The 27,314-nt window shown below is 38.8% G+C and overlaps 3 protein-coding genes and 1 long non-coding RNA gene across 18 annotated transcripts in view; 2 read left to right on the forward strand and 2 right to left on the reverse strand.

Annotated features, from left to right (window-relative positions):
- LOC117226146 (uncharacterized) overlaps positions 1–4,229 on the reverse strand; it is a 53,893-nt gene extending 49,664 nt beyond the window's left edge. Inside the window, exons 1-2 of one of the 3 annotated variants that reach the window (XM_033480204.2) lie at positions 4,049–4,229; positions 3,502–3,579 (exon numbers count right to left, since the gene is read on the reverse strand). The gene's annotated coding sequence lies outside the window, so the exon portion shown is untranslated. The remainder of the gene's footprint in view (positions 1–3,501; positions 3,580–4,048) is intronic. The other 2 variants (XM_033480203.2, XM_033480206.2) reach the window with 2 other exon arrangements.
- A 913-nt stretch (positions 4,230–5,142) lies between these two features.
- Positions 5,143–25,725, reverse strand: fra (neogenin protein frazzled). 8 transcript variants are annotated; one of them, XM_076525056.1, is made up of 29 exons: positions 25,666–25,725; positions 24,855–24,911; positions 24,090–24,234; positions 16,134–16,302; positions 15,901–16,040; positions 15,658–15,825; positions 15,454–15,576; positions 15,200–15,362; positions 14,988–15,115; positions 14,751–14,910; positions 14,556–14,671; positions 13,775–14,183; positions 13,545–13,689; positions 13,329–13,457; positions 13,042–13,248; positions 12,672–12,963; positions 12,424–12,582; positions 12,151–12,356; positions 11,926–12,078; positions 11,700–11,862; positions 11,436–11,630; positions 11,208–11,246; positions 10,882–11,014; positions 10,573–10,805; positions 10,195–10,299; positions 9,824–10,035; positions 9,452–9,671; positions 9,245–9,381; positions 5,143–9,081 (listed from the first exon to the last, which is right to left on the reverse strand). In XM_076525056.1, exons 3-29 carry the CDS (start codon positions 24,142–24,144, stop codon positions 8,983–8,985), a joined length of 4,458 nt encoding a protein of 1,485 aa, XP_076381171.1. In that variant the 5' UTR covers positions 24,145–24,234; positions 24,855–24,911; positions 25,666–25,725; the 3' UTR covers positions 5,143–8,982. The 8 variants fall into 8 exon arrangements, with proteins under 8 accessions (XP_076381171.1, XP_033336087.1, XP_076381173.1 ...); XM_033480196.2 differs by lacking the exon at positions 25,666–25,725 and having other exon boundaries at positions 24,855–24,916; XM_076525058.1 differs by lacking the exons at positions 24,855–24,911; positions 25,666–25,725 and having other exon boundaries at positions 13,775–13,946; positions 14,556–14,668; positions 24,090–24,302.
- LOC117226149 (uncharacterized) lies at positions 18,039–22,799 on the forward strand. Of its 6 annotated transcripts, none has more exons than XR_004491724.2 (10): positions 18,039–18,456; positions 18,553–18,883; positions 19,009–19,086; positions 19,166–19,490; positions 19,572–19,692; positions 19,853–19,901; positions 20,048–20,976; positions 21,142–21,255; positions 21,611–21,781; positions 21,888–22,799. It is a non-coding gene; the product is annotated as an uncharacterized LOC117226149 (long non-coding RNA). The 6 variants fall into 6 exon arrangements; XR_013034368.1 differs by having other exon boundaries at positions 18,048–18,456; positions 20,048–20,873; XR_004491723.2 differs by having other exon boundaries at positions 18,048–18,456; positions 19,853–20,873.
- On the forward strand, positions 24,870–27,262 carry Bap55 (Brahma associated protein 55kD). Its single transcript, XM_033480641.2, has 6 exons — positions 24,870–25,009; positions 25,229–25,575; positions 25,648–25,977; positions 26,051–26,302; positions 26,383–26,580; positions 26,662–27,262. Exons 2-6 carry the CDS (start codon positions 25,249–25,251, stop codon positions 26,875–26,877), a joined length of 1,323 nt encoding a protein of 440 aa, XP_033336532.1. The 5' UTR covers positions 24,870–25,009; positions 25,229–25,248; the 3' UTR covers positions 26,878–27,262.
- Positions 27,263–27,314: the final 52 nt, after the last annotated feature.

Raw genomic sequence — 27,314 nt, forward strand, 5'->3', positions numbered from 1 at the left:
TTTCTGTCCCACAAATTCGTTTGTTTTCTAACGAATGTGCAACATGGGACTCTGAAATAGTTGTCTTAATCTAGCAAGTTAATCTCGTGTCTGAAACAAGATATGGGAGCATGAAACAAGGGAACAGATATTGGAAGAAACAGGGGAGGGAAATGTGTAGAATATGTGAGAAACATATTGGGAATTTTAAATATTTAGTATAACTTTGTAGAGGGAATAGATATATAAGAAGAAGCCATTGCAAGGCAGAAGAATATAATAGAAATAACCGAGTATTGATACGATGAGAATGGAAGTAAGCGTAACGGAGACCAGAGAATAAATAGGCGCAAGTCAGCATGAGATATCTACAGGTAGTACCATTAATATGTTAATTAAAGGAAGTAGGTTGTAGCATTAACGGGTGAATACCAAGAGTGGTGTGTGAAGTATAGACGGATTTATAGTATTAGATAGAATCGAGTTCCATTCGTTAACTGAAAGGCTACATAAATTATTGTTAAGAAAAGTAGCTAGTATAGGAATTTCGAAGTTGAACCGTTTGTTAAGTAAAAATCGACGAATGTACTCGAATTTTGTGAAGCCGCGTCGATCATCTCCATCTCCAAAGGTACAGACGTAATTAAACTGTGGAGAACTTAATGGAGAATAAAATTTGCCTGCATTAATTGGAAGATACAGAAGAATTTTTGTTACCAATGCGTCGAATCACAGTAGTTTACAGAGATAATTGCAAGAGTGCTCGAGAAAGTGTACCGGATAACAGCGGGGGGATGTACTGTAACTGCTCTCGTAATAATAATTTAATCGCTCTATAATAATAACTTTATGTTGCGTCTACTGCGTAAGGTACTGTGCGATAAAATGCTCGTCGTGTGTGTCACATGTTTACAATTAGAAGTGTGGAAGCGCTGTAGCCCTATCCTCCCTTGCTAAATCAATACCATATCGAGAAAGATGCGATACCAATGCCTCACATGCTCGGATATCCGATACACAATTGGAGTATCTGAGCCTTCACACCTACGCCCTTTTAACCCCACGTTCTAAAAGCTTCGCCTCGTCCTTCGGCCGTGCATTATTGTTACAGATCCAACTATTTATTTTAGTAGGAACGCGCTGTTTATTCGAAACAAGTCAGAAAATCTCGATCATATCCGCGCAGACATCAAACACCATTAAACTTGTGGACATTGCCAAACGGTTTCCCCTTTCGCAATTTTCTAATTACAACATTCGCTTGAGAACGTGCAATTAACGACCTACAATCCTCCCTACTTAAATCCCCTCAGGTTTTAATTACAACAAATTGAATCCTATCCGAAGAGAACACTATTGACCTTTTGGAACCCAACACCAAGATATTTCCTTTCACAACATTCCAATTAGAATATTTAGTCCTCATTATTAGTTCTTATTACTATTAGTTTAGTCCTTAGATTAATTCTTATTTACAAACATTGACTAAACTCGTTTAATCAATAGAACAGTAATAATCTTTCACGCTCTAACACTGCATTTCCTTTATCACAGTTCTCGAATTACAATGTAATGAACTTCGCGTCAAAATTTGCATCCTACGATTTCCTAATTAGAATATTCACCGAAAGATTAAGTTCAGCCCTGCGGTCTCGAAGAAACTGAACTGATCCCGTCGCACAGGCTCAAGATGCCCCGTGTCTGCGCCGAAATTTTGCATTCTACGGTTCCCCCCGGTCGCCGTATTCGTTGAAACAATAAATAACGAACATAGTCGTAGCAATTTCGATGCTACGACAATTCCAGGCGGCCACGAGAACGCCGCAGCAACGACGCGTAGAAGCGCGCCGCGGAAGCGTGTTTCAGAAATTCCGGGAACAGCTAAAATCGGCACGCTTCCGCATAGTGGTGCAGTCGAAAAGCAGACTTCGATAAACAGAACAGAAGTTCCTCGATTCCGGTGCGAGTCCATGACTCTTTCCGACGATACAACAACGGGGGGAGGGGGTGCGCGAGGGATCGAGCGGGACCGAGGGAACGGATAGAGGGTGGTGAGGGACGAGGGGCTCGAGTAAAGTCATAAAAGTAGGGCAGTAGTGCGGTAGAGCAATCAATAGAGGCCGGATCATGGTGGGGAGCTGGGGGGTATTAAGCCACCGTGGAATTTCGTCCGCCTCTGGAGGGGATGGACCACCTCCGAAACGAAAAAATATCATTTCGAATGATTCCGTTTCGTCCCTGACCAGGCCATCTCTCCCAATTCGTTGCCACCGTCTATAATCACCATAAAAATATACCTACACACTGAGAACCTTGCAAAATATTATGACGAGAAATATATAATTGCTAGGTTTGTTAACCCTGATGAACTGCACGGATCTTCCTAAACCCATAAATGTGTCGTATACAATTTGTTGACCTGGTCAAGTTTCGATGTTGTCAGTTAGACAGTTAAATAGTTTTGCTGTTGTTTTCTGAATATTTGCAATAATGTTGCAGGATTAGATGTGGCTATATACATTTGCAGAGCTGTGAAATGAACACAAATAATCTTGTCAACCGTTTCATTAATTATTTGCTATAAGAAATGTTCGTATCATAATTAATTCTTTGATTCCAATTCGAGTGAAATAAAACTTGCATGAACATACGCTGAGCGATTTGTTAAAATTCCTATCAATTTCGAAAAACAACTGCATTATAACTAAACTACGGATTCTGTCTATCTATAGCAATTTTATAAGATATTTATTTTTGATGTGCTACATATTTCCGGACGTCTATTTGGACAATAAAAGTTAATATTTGCGCAACCATTCGCAGTCACATTGCAGCGGTCTTAAAACACTTGAATTTGTTTCGAGTAATAAGCATTGACTAGAAACGGTATACAGGCTCGAATATAGTTTTATCTTATAATTAGAAAGTCAGTATCGATTCGGGATATATTTAGACAATAAGTTTGAATCGTTATTCTGGATTTTTCATTTAAATAAAAACCATGGTCGAATTCGCGGTAATAAATATGGCGGCATTATCTTAGCCGGAAACAGAACGGTGGACCGGGTCACATGACCTTCCGGTAACTATAAAAATTTTCTATGTAAATAAGAACCACGTATGAGAATGTTCGCCGATAACCGCGAGAAATATTAATCCTGGAACAGAGCGATATATCATTTCGTACATCGGCTCGTGCGATCTTTCAGCATATTATTACTCGAATAAAATTATTCTCACCCCCTCTCGGTTCCCGCGAAAACAAACGAGAATCGTGAACGCGAGAGTTCAAGCTAATCTTAACATCGCCTCTTGTTTATCGATCCTCGTATGAACTATCCGTGGAATTATATTAAATATCGTCTCAACAGTCATCTCCATTGGAACAAATCAAATCCACTGTCGATGTGCACGTTTCCCGACACGATCACGATCGAGATTCGAACATGGTGAATCGTTCGATAAAAGATTGAAACATTCGACGGTACCGTTGAAAAAACAAACGATTGACAGAAGAGCTACCTGAGTACGCCTGGTTTCTTTAGTCCCGATTCTCCATTATTTTTGAATGCGCTTTTCGGGTTCGGGACTCGGTTTCGTCTAGGAAAAAACAAACATGATAGAAAGTCTTTGTACGTACTACAGGTATGCGATGTCAGCGAGCATGTGTGCCGTTCGAGAGAAACGGTTCACGGTTCTTATGTGTGGTGTGCGAAGAGGTTATGATCCACGAAGGTGCATGGTAACGAGTGACGAGCACAAACCGTTTCGTGAACTAAACGAGCGTGCGATGCTTCTGTTGCGAACGGTTTCCCGAATGATTTTCATTCTTAAAAACCCGCTGTCGTATTCGATGGTGAGACACCTAGTGGATCCGCTAAAGTCCCATTCTCACCACCGAATGCACCACGGTGGTGCGTAAACCCATCGCGGACAGAAGGCAACCAGAACAGAAAAGAGAAACAGAAAATCGTTCGACGTCTCGAGCATACTACACAGTAACCATCGATTGGCACGCGGAGTATAGTGCGCGAAACTGTCCGTTTAATTAACCAGCTAATTCGCTTACCTGCTTCTAAATATACCCGCGAAACAACTCCACCATTTCACCAATTTTTCACCGCACTCTCGAGGGATCGCGTTATTGTTGTCCTTTGCTGTTTTTTTTAAACGTGCACAGCCTAATCGGTGACGCTATCTGTCCATGTGTGTTCGCATTAAAAATCTGTGCAGCCAGAGGGCGGCACCGTTTCATCCTAGATGGCTCTGCGATGCATGGAGATTTTTGAATTCCGCTTTTGGCGCCAATCTGAAACATTTGTAGATCATTTGTCAGTTGTTATTGAATACTATTATTTACACTTGTAATTTAACCCATTTGCATCCGTAACCAGAATATATATATATGTATAGACGATGGAAATTTTCACCTAAATTATCTTCGTTATTTAGAAAAAAATCTCTTCTGTCACAATAATCTTTCCTCTAGGTCAAACATTTGTTCTTCTTGTTTCAAACATTTGTCCACTAATTTTCACATATCAGTAAGACCAACGAAGATATTTTAGCTGACTCACCCTATATACGTTTAAGTTTTCTAGATTGAAACAACTTCATCGAGAAATACACCGGGTCATTTGTTTATTACAAAAGAAATAAGAAACAATTTATCATTGTGATGACTGCAAAGTAGATTTATGCACGGACCACTTGAAATAATACTAAACAATGAAACAATTGATAATAAGTTCATTATGTTTCATTTTTCCTTGGGATACAAATAGGTTAAATTGTGGCGTTATGGATTTTTTAAATTACCAATTGCAAGCATTACCAAAGGACGAAGAAAAAGCAAAGATTTCAACAATTGCAACACAAAATATTAACAGCATTGTTAGTTTTCAATTAAAAAATACATTCTGCAACCATCCTCGAACAAAAAAAACACGCCACAAATCGTAAAATGAAATGAATAAAATAATAAAGTAGATGCGGAAAAGTGATCGATGATTCCATCTAGTGGCGAACGCCAGAACTATATTAAGCGAAAAATTAATTTCGAAACGCAAGAACGTGAAATTGACATGTGTTGTTTCTAAAACGTGTTTTCTGCGATACCTCGTAGAATGTTTTTCTTCAACATTGAATCTTAAGTTCAACCTATAATTTGTAAAGAACATAAGGTTGTTTATTGGATATCAAGGTTTACAAATATTATCACACACTTGTTATGAATGTTCATTGGAGATGGCTGCCTTATACGTATCGTACAAATATAATAATTATATTTTATAATGGCTGTGTGTATATATATATATATATATATGTATATAATGTATATAAATACTTAATTATCTTATAAAGTGGCGGTATTTTATTTACATACGGCAGTGGCTTGTATCCTTTTTACTTTAGTCTTGATTATCGTCGGATATTGTTATCAACCATAACGAATCCGTTAATCGTTGATCAAATAGACGAATGCGAATGAATGGCAATGAGAAAAATTGAATGAACATGAGAATGGTGACAATGACAGAGATTAATGACTATAATATACGATGTCAATGGAAATGATTAAAAGCAAACAGCCTCTAGCATCTCGCAACATTCATTTATCCTCGATATTCCCAGCATACATAGAAATCAATAAATAATAATTATATAGAGAAGGATAAAACTATCCTACTATACTTTTGTGGTAAAATATTTTCGCAGGCCGTTTCGTAGGCCTGTTTTACTTTACTTACAAAGAGCCAATCGCTCCTTGAACAGCGCGATAATTACAAATTCTCATGTATATATTACATATATGTATATACTTAATGTACAAGCTGTTCTTTTCTATCGGTATAGCTCAAACGCGCCTACGCATTTTCGTCACTGCTAATAGTAACATTATACAAAATATTTCAGATTTCAAAAAGAATAAAAAAATATTACAAAATGCTCGCGGAGAAACCCTATCAACATCAGTCACAGATTCCATACAAACTTTCCATATAAATTTAATATACCTCAATATATTAAACCCATGCGACATGCCGCTCTAAAAATAATTTTGTAACTCCTTTAATGGATCAATTGACATTATAGTCTCGATAGAATGTAGAAGGAAACTTGAGCTAGACATGATGACAGATGTTCATACGGTATTCTCGATGGAACCACTCCTGTACAATCGTATATGTAAATTCGTTCGTTTAAAAAAATGACAAATTTAGGGAATCAATGAAATTCACGCGTGCACGACTACGGGTGTCTCTTAATACTACTCGCGTTATCCTAATCGAGCTAAACCGACGACAAAAGAACGTGTTCGCTCGAAATCTTGGTGTTTCACGTGCGGCATCGAATATTCGAGTAATATGCAATACTCTGGGCATCGGCCCGACGATTCCTAAAGCGGGAGTATCACATATTGCTTTGTACTATATCCATATTAGACTTCTGCCGCAAAACGGAAACCCCTCGTTGGTGCTTAAACCCATCGCGTACAGGACTTCTTTTGTACAATACAGGGCCGTGTTACCCTGTATACTCAACGTTTAGGAAAATACGAAAGTGCTTAAAAAAGATGGTATAGTACGGAATACTACAAGCGACGTTCGCCCTCGATCGCGTCACAATTCGCGCATTAATTGTCACGTGATCCTGCTTATATCTCGGGTATCTCAATCTCGTTAATACTAAAGAGACCGCATGATGATCGCAGTAAAACGTGTACAAAAGTTATACGTAGCAAATCCCTAGCAATGGAAGGAAGTATTATTCTATTATATGTATAATATCTCGACGGATATGGTAAAAAACGGTCGCTAAATATTCTTCATTGTAAATATGCCATATCGGACATCTAATGATCGTGTGACAGTTAGAAATTTCAAAGCGACCACGGTCGCTATCGAGTCTTCGAAAACGGAAACAACGTATGCACACCTTACAAACAACAATTTGTAAATATCTGTTTAAAAAATAGCTCGCAAACTCGACTACCGAATTTAATTTATATACTATTTAATTAGACCGGACCCTTAACTGGACGTTTAGAACGTAATCGTTACTTTAAGGTAAATCAACTACCAAAGCGGCAAAAATCCATCGACGTGAGAAATCTTTTTATCTTTACGATGACCTATGTCACGTGACGCAGTAAAGCCTACCGTAATACCCATACTCGATGTACGCTTTGTTTGTGTTTTTTCTCTTTTTATTCTAAAATAAGATTTCTCGATGAGATCGTAATACTACAATGTCTCGGTTAGAATAATACACGCGTACCATTCTATCGTGCGTATGAAATTCCTTAGCGAGCTGCCGCAGCCATAAAATACAGGACAACCGAACGCGAACGTTTTGTTTAAGGCCGTTACAAAAGGTTCAGCGTGGAAAAGTCTCTCTCAGCCTATTAAATCAAACTCCGAGAATCACAGGCAACTGTTTCAGTGTAATTTACAGACTTAGCTTGTCGTTATGAAGCCTGATAACACGCCAACCGTTCAGATTAATGTTGAACAAAATTCTGAATGGGTCACCAGCAAAACAAAAATTCAAATGCTTGATACAATTCGTCCCCATTTACAGACCGTAATAAAAATGCATGTCATGAATAAACTGCGGGATTTGTGCATAATAGATACACAGTCTAACAATGAAGCACTGGTGACGTAAGTCAGTCAACGTGTTAACAATGAATTTCTCTTTAATTAATACTAAATTAACTAGTTTGAAAGTACTGTACCATAGGAAAACTTATCATCGGAACGGTCATTAAAGAATTCTGACAGATGAAAAAATAAAAAATAAAAACGATATTTCTAGTTCCTCGACTCACACACTGAACCGTAAATTGTTCACTCTTAAGAGACTCACGCGATCTCGCCATCCTAAGCGTAAGTATGGCAGTCGACTGTATCGATATAGAAAATGTACTCTTATGAGTATAAATTACAAACAATGGCAAAGAGCACGTGAGCTTTTCGATATAGTACGAATTTCTCTCGTTTTCTCCATCTCTTTTCTTTTTAGGCGAAATCGTCCGTTTCAGCGAAGCATATAAAAGATAATCGATCCGATCACCAATCACTTTTATATATACAAGAATCAAAAAATGTTAAAACAGTTTCTCAACGTTATGAATCCGTTGTGTCATCAACATGTGACTCTAGTCACACGAAAAGACCAGTGCATAGGATGGACCTTTTAGATGAACTTATCGCGTCCGGTATCATTAAAATCAGTGGCAACCCAACCATTGAAATTAATCAATAGAACGTTTATAATTCTGGTGTATAACTTTGAATACCTGAAATATACTGTTCCTGTTTCTCTCGACAAATTGAGTTCGGATACTTGTCACTGAACATTCGCTTAACATAAAAGTATACTGACTTCCTAGATCTATCCCAGTTGTTGATAGTAATCCCCGATAACGTCGAACTTATCGGTTTCCTTTCGTCTCGAGTGGTATGTACACACTATATATACGCTCAGAAAGCAGAAAAAAACAGAAACACCATCAAACGCTCGCAATAAAACGTCCTATTCTCGCGTCGATTTCACTGTAAAACCATACCACTCACAGTCTTGTGAATTACAAGTCCATTGCAAGAATGTGGCAGTGTCGAGTTACATTGGCAAGTATGCTTTCGCGCTTTCGCCGTAAGAAAACAACGTTAGTACCGGAGGAAAAAGCAAATTGACTAGGAAACACTCGCGTTCCAGACCAATCACACCGGGTTGACGATAATTTTTCAGGCGAACAGTTTTTGGAAACCGTTCTGATACTGACGCCGTTCATCGGCCCCGTCGGTTAACATGCCGGTTGCCAATTGCGTTGTATTTCCGTGTGCCGAAACATCAAATCCGCAGACGAGTTTCTCTCTTTTTCTTTTGTTATCGTGTAACATGATCGTCACACACCTATATCTCTCAGGTACTAACATTGAGAATGTATGATTGCAGTCTATTGAATTGAGATGGCACAAGGTTTAGGAACCTCTTCTAGCACTCAAACTCTGACGCTGTTATGGCATTCAGGTCTTTCATCAGACCCTCCAAGTTCGCCATTTCCTGATTCAGTTCTTCTGTACTATACGAAGGCTAGAAAAAGTGATGAAGTTAGTTTAGAAATTCCTATCTAAAGCCAATGTCTAATCAAACATTCAAGGCCGTTAAACCGGTGCTTCTTTGTAATACGGGACTAAAAAGCTATTCTCACCGTGTTACATCTTGAAGCGTATGTTTTAATTGAAAGATTTGTTACCTTCAACCGTTCAACTTCTTCTGAAGTGTGCACTGGGTTCGAAACGGAGGCTAACCGGTTCTTTGCCAATTGCGAAGTGCTTTGTGGCTTCTTATAAGGACTACCGGACATCGTGGGTCTTACGGTTACTTGAGAAACTGTACAGAAGATAGAGCATATAACAATGAATCATAGAATACAGATAGTTGTGAAAATATTAAGACAAACCACCATGTTTCTGTTGCGCTGGCGTAGAAGGCGCAGATTGCGGCGGAGGTGCCGGAACACTAAAGCTCTTCAAAGGATGTCCTTGCATCCTTTTACTGCTACCGCTGCCATCGGTTCCTCCGCTGCTACTTGATGGCTGATTGCTGTTACCATAATGACCTGAAGCATACTGAGTACTTCCGGTGTACGACTGTCCGCCACTTGCTCCATACGACAGCGGCTACAAAACAAAGAAATATCTCGAACAACGTCGAAAGGAATATATCATGCTATTATTTAATTTTGCAAAATGATCTTGGAACATGGTGTGAAGGACATGTTAAAATTTTTGAATGGGAACCTAGGATATTAATAATCTTGTATGAGTCTTACCTGGCTCTGTAACGGCTCATACGAGCTTGAAATGTTGCAAGAATCTGGACTCGATTCTGGAGTCGGTTCCAAAGTAATGTGTGCACGACTTAGGCTATACTGTGCCACTGTTCGAGGATAGTTTTGCCTCACGGATGGCGTGTCGCTGCAGGAAGTGTGAATCGTTGGCTGCGACATACTCGTGTTCACGATTGGTGTAGCAGTCGCTATAGCTGCAACAAGTCGAAATCTTTGGTCGAACAGATAACAACATTGATCGGATTACTTCTACTACGTATCATGATAATCAATAGCTGTCTCATCATTATAGACAAAGCATAGGTCTAAACATTCACTGTAAATTCGTGTCATGATATTCAACATTGACTTACGTTGATGTAAAGACGCACTGTCAACAGGCAGTGTAATGAGTTTAGGTTTGTGGCTTCCTCGACTATGCTGTCTACTCAGGGTCGAGCACTTCTCGTCAGTGTTACCTAATATCGAGTGAATGAACAAAAACCGAAGAGAAATCAGGAAAACAGCGAACGAAATATAATTATCTGTTCTATGGTGATCGACGTTAACTAAAAACGCCAAAAAATTGTACAGAAATGAGTATAATCTGTGTACTGGGCGATGTTAGAAGCAAGTTGTATTCGTTTCTCTTGTATGATGATAAAAGAATACAATAGTAGGCAAATCAAGTTCTGTGCAGATGTGTTTGATAGAAACTACTACGTACTATAATTTTCCTCCACGGAACTCACCCATGTAACTTGGTACGTAAGTACGCTTGTCCAATGAACTGGAATTCCCGTGTACATTCTCCTGATTATATTCCGGATTACTAGGCCTAGGTAACGTGTTACTGGCTACACCACTAGTAGATGCTTCACCATTTATTGATGATTTCTCAAGAGCTTTCAACTCCATCTGATCATGATGGATCCACAGATCTGGTGGTTTGATATTTGTCTTTTGATTCGTGTCTTTCATGTATCTAAAAAATTTGAATAGAGTATATTTATAGAGATATATACATAAGCAACAATACACTTATGTATTGTAATACATACCCCTTTTTCCGATCAGGTGTATCCGGATTACGTTTACAGCACACCACGACCACTACAACCGCTACACCAGGAATAAGAACAATAGAACAGCCAACAATGATATAGATCAGTATATTTGAGAGTCCTCGTCCGTCTGTAAAATAAATTAATTTCTAAGTATCGACTACACCTTTAGGAAGTGAATTTTCAATACAGAATAATGAGTACATATACAATATGAAATATCGTTTACAATTTTACTATATGCAATACTTAGACATTACTCCCAACTGCATGCGATATCTATCATAATGGACGATGATTCGAAAGAGAATAATATGTCTTACCTCGATCATGCAATTCATCATAGACATCCATGCCATTGCCTAGCATAGAAATAAAAAAATGAAAAGAATAATTAACACACCGATACTGTACAGACGGTATAAAGAGATGAACGTAAATGGGAATTGCTGTAGGTGATAACATTGTACATAATGCTTAACAAACTCGTTCGATACCAACAAATTGTCGAGTGCGTGCATAAAGATTCTTTAATACGGGAGAATACTTACTTTGCGGTGTTTTAAACGGAACGGTGGTGGAAAACGGACCGTATCCCTTTGAATTTCGCGCCTGAATCTTGAAGTAATACGTTGTATTTGGTTTAAGGCTTTTCACAATAAACTCAGTCTTGTCACCGATAACTGCTTCAATTAACCAGTCGCGATCCCACTTCGTGTTGTCGGTAGAATAAAATATAATATATCCTGAGAAAGAGTGTATTTAATTTCAGGCTTGTTCAAAATACTTGTATCCAAACAAGAATTAATTAATACCCGTGATTGGTCCATTAGGCTGCTTAGGGGGCTGCCATCGTAGCAAGACAGAAGTCGGACGGTCTTCAATAGTTTGTATCAACAAATCCCTTGGCGCAGAACTTGGCGCAGCTTCTTGCGTTTGATTCATAACAACCATACTCCACGGTGATTCTCGCTTCCCCTAAAGGGAAATAACAGTCACAGATAATACTTAATCACTTTTAAAGTAATAAGAAATATGTACCTTAACCAGCTTGACTGTGAATTCGTACACGGTATTCGGTTTCAAATCATGTATCATGCAATTGAGATCAGTGGCGTTATGATACTTATAACGAGGGGTACTGCTATGATGATTCGTGTAACGTACCACGTAGTAACGATTGTCCGTTACGAACTGTAACATTAATTAATTTTTTTAGTAAACGATACTGTACTGCTAAAATAAAGAGATGTTCCACGAACACACCTGAGTTTTTGGTAAGGTTGTATCGGTCCAATACAATACTACAGTAGTGTCTGATAAAACAGCAGCTTTAAGGCCAACTGGCGGTATCCAAGGCGCGGAAGATTCAGATACAGAACGCTCACTTGTTCTGACATTCGCATAAGCCGGCTGACCGTCACCGGCGTCGTTTGTTGCTCGCAAGCTTATAACGTACTCTGTCATTGGTTCTACAATAGTATAGAATGTTATTTCTTACTGTTCGTTATACGTGTTCAGTGAGCTCTGAATACTTACCCAATTGCTCTATAGTGAAAGAACGTTCTTTCCCATCGAGAAGCTGTACTTCAACGTCTGGAAATCCCTTACCCCATCCTAGCTTGTAGCCCTTTACCTTGATACTCTGATCCTTTGGTGAGTTCCAGAATACTTGTATACTGTCCGACTTTACTTTCGCTACAATGCACAAAAAGATAATAACAAATGCATGGATAAACAGAGATCTTTCGAACATTATTGTTTAAGGCAAGAAGAAATCAACTAACTTCTTAAATTGCTCGGTGTGTTTGGCACTCTTTTTTCATCCGACTCGGTTTCGTACGTTTTTATCTGTATCCATTCCGTCCAAGGTCCAGTACCATTCACGTTTAAGGCACATATGCGAACTTGATAGACGACATGTTTCTCAAGTCCTGTGAGCACTCTTGAGCGTTGGTTTCCTTCTGTAGTTATGGTAACTGGCTGTGAGCCACGATCATGTCGACGATAACGAATTTTGTAGCCAGTGATAATTCCATTCTGTCCCTCCAATGGAGGTTCCCATCTTATTATAATGCTCTACATACAGAAAAGAAACATATGAGATCAAACAATTTCGCTTCACATACTATTAAGAATCCTAGGCACAATACGCACTGTAGGACTAGCTGGTTCTACTGTAACATTGTGCGGTGGTTGAGTAGGCTCTGCACTATAAGTCCTCACTATGATATCTCTACTAAACGCGCCAGGGCCGTTCTCGTTCACGGCTTGGACTCTAATACTGTATTCTGTATAAGGCACGAGGTCTACCAATTCGTGCATGGTACTAGTGGTCTCGCGAATGATTTCCTCATTGTCACCCTTCAAAATGAAACAATAATCACTCATTTCTATTGCATTAATATAATTACAGACACTTTCACGTCAAAGCTTTTCTATACCTCAACGAATGTGATTAAGTATTTAGAAATTCTGCCGTTAACAACTTGTGGTTTCTCCCAAGACAATGTGATGCTCACGCTGCTCGTGGTTTGACCTTCTAAGTTCAATGGAGGTCCAGGAACATTGGCCTGTTATAAAAGATTTATTATAATAAACATAATAAACAAAACAGACGTCTACTGTTTCTTTTTTTTTTTGTGAAATTCTAAACAGACCTCAGTAAGCGTAGTGACTTGCAATATTTCACTGGATGTTCCAGGACCTCTCACGTTTAAGGCTACCACTCGAAATTGATACGTCAAACTCGGTTGCAACGCTGGTATCATGGCTTCTAACTTTTGAGTGTTTACAACTCTTTCTCTGCAAAATTTTATCATAACACATGAGGTACTAACGAACAATACTATTTCTTCATTTGAACGTGTTAAAAGGGATGTGTGATCACCTTTGAGCACCTTCTTGTTTGTAATAAATCTTGTAATGTACAATTTCCCCGTTTGTGTTTTCCGGCTCTTGCCACCTTAAAGTGACGAATCGTGCGGTGACAATGACGAGACTCAGATTTCTCGGGGCTGAGGGAACGCTTCCTTCTATCGATTCCAGGCTGTCTGTGTCGTCTACAAAAGGGGATTTCGGATCGTAAGGAGAGTTGGGAACTCTAACAGATCCAGGAAGGTCTGCTGGATCATCGGAGGGGCTAATGGAGAGTGGCGGATTCTGCGTAAAGGCTGACATCGTGTGCCCCAAAAGGGTGCTCGGATGTTGCCATGTTTTATTGTACAATTGACGGTGTTGCGGTAGCTTTTTCTTAGGGATCGATTTCGGCGTGGTTGTCTTGTGGAAATTTACTTTTTCTGGATACGGTGGTTAGCATGCACACAGTTAACAAGGAGGACACGCAAATGGAAAAATAAATAAAAATGAAATTAAAATTTAAAACGGAAACGGAAATAAAGAATCGTGCAGAGCGAGTCACAAAAAATGGAATATCTGAATACCTCTAGACGATTTTCTCCAGAAAATAAATATTACGAATATTTTTTTATATATTCGCTTTCAATACTGTTTTATCAAATCTACCGGCGATATTCAGATACAGAGTATCACATAACTTGTTCTGCATACTTCAAAGAATTGAATGAAATAATAGAGAAAACAAGATGTACAAAATAATTTTCAGAATCATTTGTGAGCCAAGTTTCACATACAGTGAGACGAGTACTCACTAGGTTGACTAATTGTTAGACGTGCTGCAGCTTGCACACTTCCGGCAGAATTCGTTCCAATGCATTGAAAAATTCCAGCATCTATCTTCAGTAAACCGTTAATTCTAAGATTACTGCTGAAAGTAATCACATTGAAGATACTTGTCTCGTAAAATAAATTTATGTTGTTCTTTTTTATAAACACCATTGACTTACCCATTAATGATCTGCCAATATGCATTGAATGTGATACGTTCTCCATTCTTGAGCCACGAAATTTTCGGCTCCGGTTTCCCATAGATTTCACATTCAAATTCCAAGTCTTGATTCTCGCTAGCTACCTTATCCTCTGGCTTTTTTAGAAACCTGGGTGGCACTGAAGATAAAAAAATAAGTATATTAGCAATATTGAAATTAAGAGAAAACAAATGGAAAATGATATATTATGAATACCTTGTACAATTAAATCGGCAACTGCATCCAATGTATCTACTTCATTTTCCGCACGACATTGGTATGAACCGTCATCTATTTCTTGGGCATTATTAATTACAAGACTTGAAGCAGCTACTTTCCGGTATCTAAACAATACAATGTATGCTTTTATTAAAAATATTCTCTTTTAGTTCTGTACGATATATTTTGATTGCATCCATTGTACACACCTAGAATCAAGAGATGCTAAGTCAATGGCTGTACCATCTTTTAGCCACAATATACTGGGCTTTGGATAGCCATTGGCAGCACACTCTAGAGTGACTGTTGATCCTTCAACAACCACTTGCCTAAATGGTTTAGCTATGAAGACTGGTGGTGTACTTTCTTGATCTATGATACAAACAAGTAAGAGATTAATAGTATCAATTTCTTAAAAATGATGTGGTTCACATAGTAGTGCTTTCTACCGATATATACTAACCAATATCACTTGTCAGTAAACCTAATTGTGCTTTATTACTCAGTCTATATTGTCCATAACTACTTGCATTACATCTGTATGAACCAATGTCTTGCATGTTAACATCATCGATCTCTAATGCACCTATTAGGCAAAGAAGGAAAATAAGTGAACATTCAGATTCGAAACAACTGTATTCTGCTTGCTGTTAGCATAGAAATTTACCTGATGGTAACACTGTCATTCGACTATCATCAAGTACAAGTGGGTGTTCATCTTTCAGCCACTGTATACTTAGAGAACTGGAAGATGAAGGAAGTGTGCAACTCAAATATGCAATTTGCCCTGGATAGACCATTGTGTCTTGAGGTTCCTTTTCAAATCCTGGCAGACCTTTAAAACCGAATTCTTGATATACTTCCAGTTCTTACATATTAGTGTGAACAAGTAGTAGTATTAGATACTAACTTGCAAGTTTAATTGTGGCTGTTCGAGACACAATAGCTCCAACATCATCTACGAAAGCTAAACACTGATAGCTTCCAGTTAGTTCTGGGTTACTCATGGAAACACTATTTATGTACAAGGACCCATTTGCTAGCTGAGATCTACAATGAAAGAAAAGAATGAGCATGAAAGAAAGATGTTTAAATTACAATACACTAAATAGAATGTAATATTGATATTTTGAATATTTTTACCGAAAATCGTCCCCAATAAAAGTAATTGGTTGACCATCATCTATTCGCCACTGTATAGTCGGTTCCCCCAAACCACTGAACTTGGCTTCACAATCCAATCTTGCTGCACCTCCCTGCTCCACCACTGCATCTTGTGGCTCAGTGGTAAAGTACAAACCACCTGCACTGGCTATTAAGAACAAGATCAGCTTGTACTTTTTCATAATGGCAAAATATTAGCATACAATGGCTACCGTGATTATTCTTCTTACTAACAAAGAGAGATCCTCCACCAAAAATTTCAGGAACATCTGAAACTCTATTATCTCTACCTCTTACAGGTAACAGAAAAGAAGTTAACTCTCTGACATTTTCAGTAGAGGATCTACCCTTGTGAGCCAATTATTAAAAATGATGGATCTTTTTGTATTCAAAATTACGTTTTCTATCAGATTGTACAGGTGCGTATCAGATTCATTGAGAGACACTGTGGTCCAGGTGTGGCTTAGCATGATAAAGAACACCGTCCTCTATTTTTTTTAGTATAAAAAGAAGCGTGTAAAAAACGGGTATTCTAACAGACATCTATCTTGCCAGCCATCATCGGGGTAAATTCGATAGGGGCAGCAGGACTATCAAATTTCGATTGCATCTCCCGTAAGTTACTAAACACGTGCGTAGGCGTACGCGTAAGTATCGTGATGGTGGATGTTGAAAACTTGTGAGGGTTTCTCTAACGAAGATGTGGGATGTCCGTGGTGTTGTATAAATGAGAAGAGGGGATAAAGGGTCGGCAACCCTACATAGGCACCCTTTGGCCCTTTGGCGAGACACCCGAGCCGAGTGCCTAAATTCTCTTTTCCTTCCTTTCTTTCTTTTCTTCCTTTCTTTTCTTTCGTTGGAGGCTTTGCGATCGTCCGATACGACGTATACGCAACCGCACGATGCAGAACGATTCAACGTCGTTTTCTGAATAGCCCTTCGCGAGAACAAAGGAATAAGAGAATCTCGACGGAACAATTTTATGGGACTCGATCCGAATGATTTCTAGCGAACGTAAGCTCTCTTACCTTTTAAATTCCACGCAATCGATATGCGCCGCAAGGTATTTCCTACGCAAAGTGAACAGTTCGTAGCGGTCTAGAAAGTGTGGTAATTTGTAGCCGAAAATAGAAATATATTTTTATATCGAACTTTTTAAATATATAACTTTACTATTTTTAGTAAAATAATAAATGAAAGACTAGTTTAAAAATCGATATTAATTTTGTGCCCATAAATTGTTTTATTACAGAATTCAATTATAACATTTATACTGCTGGAAAACGTATGCTAGGAAATGGTGAACTTAAAAATATTTCTAATTCTGATAAAAAAAAATTACCGCTTTCTGGACCACTGTGCAGCGGCGGGAACAAAGAATTTCAAATTTCGAGTAATCGCGTGAACGTGGCCGCGGATCCCGGGGATTTAGCATGTGACTTCGCACGGGGTTACAGAGGGTTAATTCATCGGCGATGATATTTTTGTTGTTCGACAATGGCCCTCCATAAATTTCTCTCGAATTATTCACGTCGAAGCCGGCTTCGTTATTTCCATGATAAAACATTTCGCATTCGCCCAACACCGATATCGACCGAGCCGAAGAAATTCCATGCGGCTCGTTAAATTCTTTCTCGCGGGATTCTTAAGGCTCTTTATGAAAGAGATACGCATTATACGCAGGACAATTATGAATATTTTCGCGGGCTAACAATCTTCCGGTGTCGAGACCTCGCCTCTGGAACCCTACTTTCTGTAGAATCCGTTACAGGCGAACCGAGAGAGTCTCTCTCTCCTCCTCGATGAACGGAAAATTCAAAAGAACCGCGCTGAAACTTAACCTAGAAAAAAAGAAATACGAAGAATGCCTATCTAGCGAAGTATTGAGACCCCGTATAGCTTGACGCGTCTACGGATACCCAAGGATATCGATCCGATATAAAACTGGATACTTTTTTTCCGCTTGGCGAGTGAAAGGGACGAGCAATCGATAATTGACGTCTATCAACGACGGAGCCGGCTAATTCGATCGACGCTTCCAGAAAATTGAGAGACACTGTTTACGGTTATTGGGTTACAGTTTCACGCTCACGGTGGTCTGTCACCTTTCCGTGCAACCTTCGCGAACAAGCTCGAATACGTCTTCGATGATCGACATAGAAAATTAATTCTCGCCGTCGATATTTCGGCCCGCGAATTTCTTATACCACGGACATAGGTACGTGACGTTTCGAATTTTTACCACCACCGAATCGTAATCAGGTTTCACTCGATCGAACGAACTCGAAAATCGAGAGAAAAGGTAGTATCGATTTGTTTCGTTCTTTCAATTCTCGAATCTCCCCGCCATCTTTCTCTTTGAAAAATCGTTACGGATTAGTTCCGCTTCGCTTGACAGGTCCGTTCAACAGGCACCGAGCTTGAACAAGCCGACAAATGAAAAAGAGAAAAGGGAACGTGCGAAATTTGGCGCCCGATAGCGCCACGACGCTGCATTCTCAAGGAAAATAAACCGTTCGCCGTCTGACTATTTGATTTATGAGTGCGGGCGACAACCTACCGCACGGCATACCGAAATAGATCAAGAGGAGAACCATTGCGGTGTGTACAGCCGAGGTAAATCTGACGCGGGAACAACCACTGCACCTTATTTCGTACAGGTCGCTCTATAAATCTCCCCATACAACCGCAACGATATCTTTTTTCATCGAAATGTTAGTTAGGAGCAAGTATGTATGTAGTTGTATTCTCTTATTGGAACTTCGAAACTGCCACGCATTTTGAAAGTTCAATGAGGGCGTGCCAGTATAACCAAAATGGCGGCATATTCAAAAAGGTAAATTTTTAATTTCAGATTATGCTGTCGTTGTGGAATGAAAGACAATATTTATTGTATATAATCGAGAAAAAATACATTCGAGAATGTTTGCAGGTAAAGGTATATAAGTCTCGAAAATTTAGTTCAACTGGAAAGTAATTTCACATTACTATTAACCTGTTTAACATTTCAGTTTAACGTTTGCAGTAGTCGAAGCAATTGGAGAAATTATATAAGTTCAGGTGTAACATGCATTTCAATATGCTTAGACTGATAACGATAACAAACGATAACGGCAACGAACGTATGATTTGTATCGCTTCACCTTATGACCATAATTACTTTAAAAGATGCAGAAAAATGATTTTACTTTAAATTTTTATATTTTCAACGAATTTTTTTTTATTTCGGCTCAAATTATTCGACACCCTGTAGGCAGGGTGTTTGTCAGACATCGGTTTATACGTCTTGTTTAGTAGCATAACGGGAGCGGAAGAGAGAGATAGTGGAGGGAGGACGTAAGTACCGCGTACAAACTTACAACGAGTCTTGAAGTCGCTATCTCGGACGAGCTAAATGTATCGAATAATTTCCTGCAGATAAGGTTCACACGATCGATGCAGGAATCGTTTCACGATGCAAAGTGTTTTCTCGGGGCTCGTCGAACGATTACACTTCGACAAAAATGCTTAGAAAGTAGTGGACTTTCTCCTTCTACCGGTAAACACACCTTTTTCATGAATTATCCTTTACAAAAAAATCAACTGAACCGTGCAACTGCAATTAAGTAGTCAATGTTCAGTTATTTCCTTTGTTTCATACTTGGGAGTCGCACAATTGGAACATACACGTTCCACTTAAACAAATACTATTATTCCAGGAAATTATCATGCCATCATCGGTACCTATCACGATTTACAACCATCTGGGTAAACAACACATACTCAGCAAACCGTCACTTCTGCTAGGATACTGCGAGCATTAACATTATTCCTGACTAAAAAAATATTTGATTAGACCTACCTTCAAACTTTAACTCTAGTATCAACAATGATATGCCTATTCTCATTTGCAGGTGTCTCCTATTGAGGAAATGAGTCAAGTAAATATTGAGTTGATTGAAATATCTACTAGTCCTACTTAAACAACCTTAAAGATACATTTCTTTCTTTTTTCTAACGAAACTATCGCCCCTTATAAGAAATGTTGCTGGAACAACTGCTGGTAACGATTGTGTTATCGGAATTTAACCTTCCTTGTTGCATCTGAGCACTGATCACCGTGCCCGTTCTATGTGCAATATGTATCTTCTAGCATTAATAAATCCTCGAGATTTTTTGCACAGCACGAATTAATTCGTGGGGCGAGTTTGCATGCCCATGATGGAAGTCGGCAAGGGAAGGAGGGAGAATGTTGAAAAACGTGGTAAAAGTACTCGACATGTGACGAACAGACCGTGAAGGAAGGCAAGGTATACGTATACACCGTGGCACGACCGATATACGGGGTGTCAGATAAATACTGATAAAATCGGTGTCTCCAAGGGGGATGAAGGATATTACGATCCCTCCTACAAGGGAATCAATTAATCGTTCGCGACAGTTGGGGTAGCAGGAAGCACACGGACCCGGCGTCGGTCCGAATAGACGGAAATCTAGGCATGACTTTGGCGATCGATAAATGAATTCCACGAGCCTGGTGTCTCATCCGTCTTTCTCTTATCTTCTTCGTACCGTGACTGTTGCTACTTCCGTTCCAGGCACACGCTGTTCCGCGAAACGACCGCGAGAAGACGAGAATTGGAGGAACGACACCCTGAAAGGATAACGAAAGCATACGACAGGGTATAGCAGTAATGGAATTGCCAACGTGATGCAACCGCCAGTGAACGTGATACCTTTGTAAGGAGAAGAAAAAGCAATGCGACCGGGTTTACAAAACAGCCTCGCACTACCGGCTGGAACTTACAACCCTAAATCGCTTTACCCGTGGATTTGTGAAATCGTTAGCTTCCAACGCAATCTTTCATCTCTATCTTTAGTCCAATTTCTGGTCTTTATATGCTGAATCTTTAGTCCTTATTTTTCTTTAGTGCTAATTTTTAATCACTTAAAGAATTTTTTTGTTTGTAAAAAGATCGTATGTTTTCAATTCTGTGTTATCTTGCAGAGAAACTCTTACGATTGCTGATCAATTTCGACTCACCGAGGGGCCGAGGTGGGGTTTGCATGTCGAAATCAAATTAATCGGGGCCCATTCGTTGGGATGCGGGGAGTGTCTTAGGTAAATCACCCTATACATCAATATGCACGCGCGTACGCCGCGTGGGCGCCGACCATTAAGGTGTTGTTACGACACCGGTCGCACAGTACACGCGTTTGTAAATACCACTTTACAGGGAACACATTCAAACGCGGTTGTGTTGCCCCGATCGTGTTCCGTATTTGGGCTACCAGTGCCAGAGTAGATCTTCATGTGTCGAATTCACGCTACAAGCAAGCCCTTATACGAACACGGTTCCAGCGACGATAATGAAAACAGTTCTGAAAGTGGCGAAAAATTTGTTCAAGAGGGCATTAGGTGTTACTTTACTTTCATGGATTCGGTATTCTATACAAATGTATATTTTCATTTTCAGAATTCTCCATCGCAAAGAGTTTTCGAGATATCGAGTACTGCCAGTTCAGAACGACTCTGTGGAAGGGCCAATGTATTCCTGTTGGCTTCTTTTTTTTTTAATTATCGGACCGTAGGTGATCAATCAGTTCCACTAGGTGAACCGACGCGAGTTCTTCTGGAGGAAAAATTGGTACGAAATTGGTCTACGAGGAAAGATCAATGAACTGAAATCAGAAGCTAACGTCGATGTTGAACTTATCATGTTCTGTTTGTTTGGGCCCATAATTGTTCTGCAGGCGAGCTGCGAGTCGGTAGTGCCGTATCCCAGACAAAGCTAACTGGTTTATTTGAGGAAGGCACCCTTTTAAGACCCCTTTCATTGTTTGAACGCTTCACCACCACGATGAGCAGGAAATGGATCTTTATATCTAACTAGACGTGCGTATATGTAATAATGAAAAGTAAATAAAAAGGATAATAAGGGGAACAGAACAATGCTTGTGCGGGAAGAGCATTGCGAGCATCCTTAATTTCTACAAACATCGTTCTACCAGGTATATTTACAAAACACTAAGTAAGCGAAATGGTAAAATAAACAAAATACATAGTTGTAATACCGTATTGTGTTTGAGTAGATCGAACAAGTTTTCCAAAATTTTTATTATTCAGAAATAGAATAATTATTTCATCAGAGAGAAATCTCAAATATTTTTGTAAAATTATTTATTCTTTCAAATCTACGAAGCCCCTTTAAGTAATGACGCCGGACGTTTAGTAGATGCATTTTCTATCATGATAAAATCGTAAGGAGAGGCTTGCCGCGTTGTTGGAATACTTTACTCGAGTGTTTGACGTAAATGCTTCTAGCGGTGCAACTTCTTTAATGGTGTACTCTCATTTCGAGGAACGAAATGATCACCTTCTAAAACCGTCGTTTGGATTTATAAATTTTTCAGAATTAATAACCGGCAAGCACTTCTAGCAGTATTTCCAACACGAAAAAATTTAATGGAAAGTACCCATTTCGTAATTAAAAGAGCCTGTTAAGTAGAACCGACCCGGTTAATAAAACAATGAAATTAAGTGGATCGTTTTGTTTGTTACCGAGAACAGATTATAAAGTCGACTATACTTAATCAAAAATTGATTTATTATATATACAATAATTATTTATATTTAATTATAATAATAATTTATATTCAAATTTATATTTATTTATTTATATTTATTATATATACAAAAATTTCTCTAGTATTTGGCTGACGCCAGGTACATAGTTTTTTTAGTTTCTTAATCATTTCCAACTATGCCGCCCCTTTGGATATTTCATTGTATATCGAGGATAAAACATTGCCGCGGAAAAGAATTCCTTTGTTAATGAGACAACCCCTTAATGAGTCTGTGCTACGGAGGACACAGAGATTATTATATTTGTGTACACTGGACCAGGGACTAGAACAATGGTCCCTAGCCCTGCCTTCTACCTCTCCCAATTCATCGTTACTTTTACCAAGGGAGCTATACTGCCCTCGTTATTGCGACAGTATTGTCGAGGGATACTGTCCAGATCGTTGCAATCGAAAGTACACCCCGAATCAGCCCCTTACACGAGATAACCTTCTCTGCATCAATAATAGCCACCCAGTAGTACAGTGTCTCTCAACTTAATTTTTATAAGCTTAAATCTCCAAAATTTATGCCACGAATATTGGCGAATGTTATTCCGTACACTTAACATCATGCCAAAATCCTTTCTTTCAAACATTTCCCTACGACATTCGCTTCCATTCATCATTCCATGTACGTTGTTTTCATTTGGCACTCGGAGCGCTTATCGTAAACGGCTCGCTATTTAATTCAGAGTCGTACGGCGGCGGACGATCTAGCGAAACAACAGTTCGCATAATAAAATATCTCGTTCGAAAAGTCAAGATTATTCGCTCGGCATCCCATACGCGCGTCTGCAACAGTTAATCGTTACCGGAATCCCGTACGAATCTTGACACATCGACGGTATTTAATCGTAATTCTCACGATGAAGCGGCTCGCGGCGATTGTCGAGCATAGGTCCGAGAAACCGCTTTCCATGGCGTAATCTCCGGCGTTAAGATATTAGCAAACAGAAAATCGCAGAATGGTCTCGTAAATATTTGCTCACTACTAACGATGGGGCGAAACGCAAACAGTGGTAACCGTGAGGCGATACCATATTTCCCAGTTTTCCACGTTCATCGATAAAACGCCGAACGGAGCGCGACGTGAGCTTTATCACATTCTTCTCCGGGATCGCGAGCCCGTTTCTACGATATATCCACGAGTGACAATGCTGTCCTGCGCAGAGACCAGTCTCGTTTGCACAATATACAATCACCTGCGATTTAAATTTATTTCCACGAGAGCGCAAGCTTTTTGACAGAATCGCAGACGCGGAAATTTTCGTATGATGAAAATGACGTTGAATGAGAAGTTTGATGAATGATAGTATATGGGGAACATACCCGATACGACGAATGTCAACAAAGCCAACGGGACAGCGAGAGTACGCGGCTCCATTGGGCCAGCGGGTGTCACAGACTCCGACGCGTACAAAAACCCAGCGTAATTTCTTCACGCGATCGCTGCACCAGCATACAATGTCCTGTCCTGCGAACACATGCCAATTCCTTTGGCTCACCGTCACCCGTCAAACGATCCTTCGAATCTCGCATTCGTGAACCTCATTCCCGCACCACACTGTCGCGAACCCGACGATAGAACATGGCTAAAGGACGGCGGGCGGCTATACACCTCCGCATTGTCTCGAGTCGTACGACAATCTGACTCGGAGCGCCATTTTGTCGGCCCTCGCGATCATGGCGCTTCGAACGAGAAATCGTCGAACTAACAGGTGGTTTGATCTTTCGTTTATACCGACAATGGACTTCGAATTTTGCAATTTTTATACATATTTATATGCTTTTCCCTACATTTAAGATTAATTTTAGGCAAAAAATTGATATTCTAGCTTTATTTTGTATAAAATTCAAATAAGTAATTTTAAAATGATTTCTCGCGTTTGAGTGAATTGTAATATTTAAATAAAACACCTCTTTATTCCTTATTCAAATAACTAATTATAAAAATAAGTACAAAAATTCATTATTGAAGCAACTTGCAATAAATAAAACTTTTTCAGTCTGAAATGGTCTTCGTTCTAAATGAAATATATTCTCCATGAAGGAAGTAGATACTTGGCGATTTGAACAAGCAATCTTCTAACTTACGAATAATTTTGTTCGTGGTGGCGGTACCAAGCGTCCTTCTGAGTTGAGGTTATGTTTCTGTTGCATTAAAAGAAATACATAAATAAATGTTCATGTAGCCGTCAAATGCATATATTTTTACCATTTCATTGAGTTATTTTTGTAAAGACGTTACGGTGAGTCGAAAATTCAAAGTGGGAATTTACCTGCAACGTTCCAAGTTAATATGAGTTATTACCTATCCGGCTTATGTATACTAAATTTAGTATTTACATTGTTTTTATGATAGAAGTTTGTTACCAAATCGCTTTTGGTGCCGATACAAGTGAAAATTAAAATGTTGTGCTAATTATTACAAGGAAGAAGTAATATCAATAATTTGATTACTGCCATAGATCATTTTCAAACCAACAAAATGTCAGGAGGCATGCTTTATGGAGGAGATGAAATTGGAGCTTTGGTGTTTGACTTGGGTCATCATTCTTTAAGAGTTGGTTATGCTCAAGAGGATACTCCAAAGGCTGAAATTCCTGCCGTAGTAGGCATAGGAGAAGATGGCAATTGTACAGCTACCAAAACAGAACCCATGGACATCGATGACAAGAAGCCGGATAATAATATCACACAATCTGGGACCAAATATTATATTGATACTACTATATTGCATGTTCCTCGAAAGAATATGGAAGTTGTAAGTTACATGAAAGATGGTATGATCGAGGACTGGGATCATTTTGAGAAGGTAACAAAAATATATTTTTAACTCAAACTTTTTAGTTTTGTATAATAAATAAAATAAAACTATAATTAATAGGTTTTAGATTATACTTACTCCAAAGTGATTCAGTCAGATGCAGAATATCATCCAGTATTGTTTTCCGAATCACCATGGAATGTTCGTAGTAAAAGAGAACGATTAACTGAACTAATGTTTGAAAAGTACAATGTACCAGCATACTTTTTGGTAAAAAATGCAGTGCTTGCTGCTTTTGCAAATGGTAGAGCAACTGGTATTGTTGTTGACAGCGGAGCAACACATACTTCTGCTGTACCTGTTCAAGATGGTTTTGTATTAACACAAGCAATAGTTAAATCCCCTCTTGGAGGAGACTATATTAGCATGCAATGTAGACAATTTCTTCAGGTATGAACATACTTGAAAATACTATTTTATAATGTAAGAAGATTGAATAATCATATTCTTTAAATAATAACAGGATAATGATATAGATCTATCTCCTTCTTATATGGTGGGTAGTAAAGAAGTTGTTAAAGATCATGACAAACCTCGGTGGATTAAAAAGAAAGGCTTGCCAGAAGTTACTAAATCCTGGCATAATTATATGGTAAAGAAACTTATTCAAGATTTTCAAGCCACTGTATTACAAGTTTCAGAAACTCCATATGATGAGAAAATAGTTTCCACAATTCCTGCAGTACAGTATGAATTTCCAACTGGATACCATCAGGTATATAAAAGAAATATTTGTTACTAACAACATAATTATTTTCGTAAGTACTGCTGTTTAACAAACAATAATATTTCAAGGATTTTGGGAGTGAGAGATTTCGTATACCGGAAGCTCTCTTTGACCCTAGTATGGTGCAAATGCGGGGAGGTATGGTTGGCAATACTATGCTAGGAGTAGGTCACATTGTACAAACCAGTGTTGGTATGTGTGATGTTGATGTAAGGCCAGCCCTATATGGAAGTGTCGTTGTTACAGGCGGAAATTCATTTATTCAGGTCCGATGAACTACTACTATGATTGGATAATGCTTTAAAAATATATTAATCGTGCTTACTTAAATTTATTGCATTACGCAGGGCTTCCCAGAGCGTTTAAATAGAGACCTGTCCATGAGAATACCATCTAGTATGAGATTGAAATTAATTAGCGTGAACGGATGCGCTGAACGACGATTTGGAGCTTGGATCGGTGGATCTATATTAGCTTCGATTGGAACTTTCCAGCAAATGTGGATCTCCAGTCAAGAATATGAAGAAAGCGGAAAGAGTCAAGTAGAACGAAAATGTCCATAAATTAATAAGTTATTTTCATTTACTCTCGTCTCTATAACGTCGTTCATATTTGTACAAACATTTCCTTAAAAGTTTCTTTTCTTAACAAATAAGTTTGAAAGATCACGTTTACACAGATTAAAAGATACATATACATTGACAAATTTCACATTCTCCGAGATTCGTTTGAAAGTAATGCGTCTTGGATCTTGACCTAAGATAAGTATATTTTACTTATAAGTGATATTGAACAATGACTTGTAAATTATGCAGTCAAAGTGAAAGTTTTATTTATTATCAATGCACCACATAAATGCAATAAAATTTTATAAGAAATGGTGTATGCAAAGTTGTATTAAAATTTTTATAAAAACTTACCGTGGAAAATACAAATCTTTAACATCGATGTGCATGCAGCTTAGTATCCCTTTATCGCAAGTATCTTTTGTTGAAGTAAA

The sequence above is a fragment of the Megalopta genalis genome, chromosome 11, assembly GCF_051020955.1.
Source record: "Megalopta genalis isolate 19385.01 chromosome 11, iyMegGena1_principal, whole genome shotgun sequence".
NCBI lineage: Eukaryota > Metazoa > Arthropoda > Insecta > Hymenoptera > Halictidae > Megalopta > Megalopta genalis.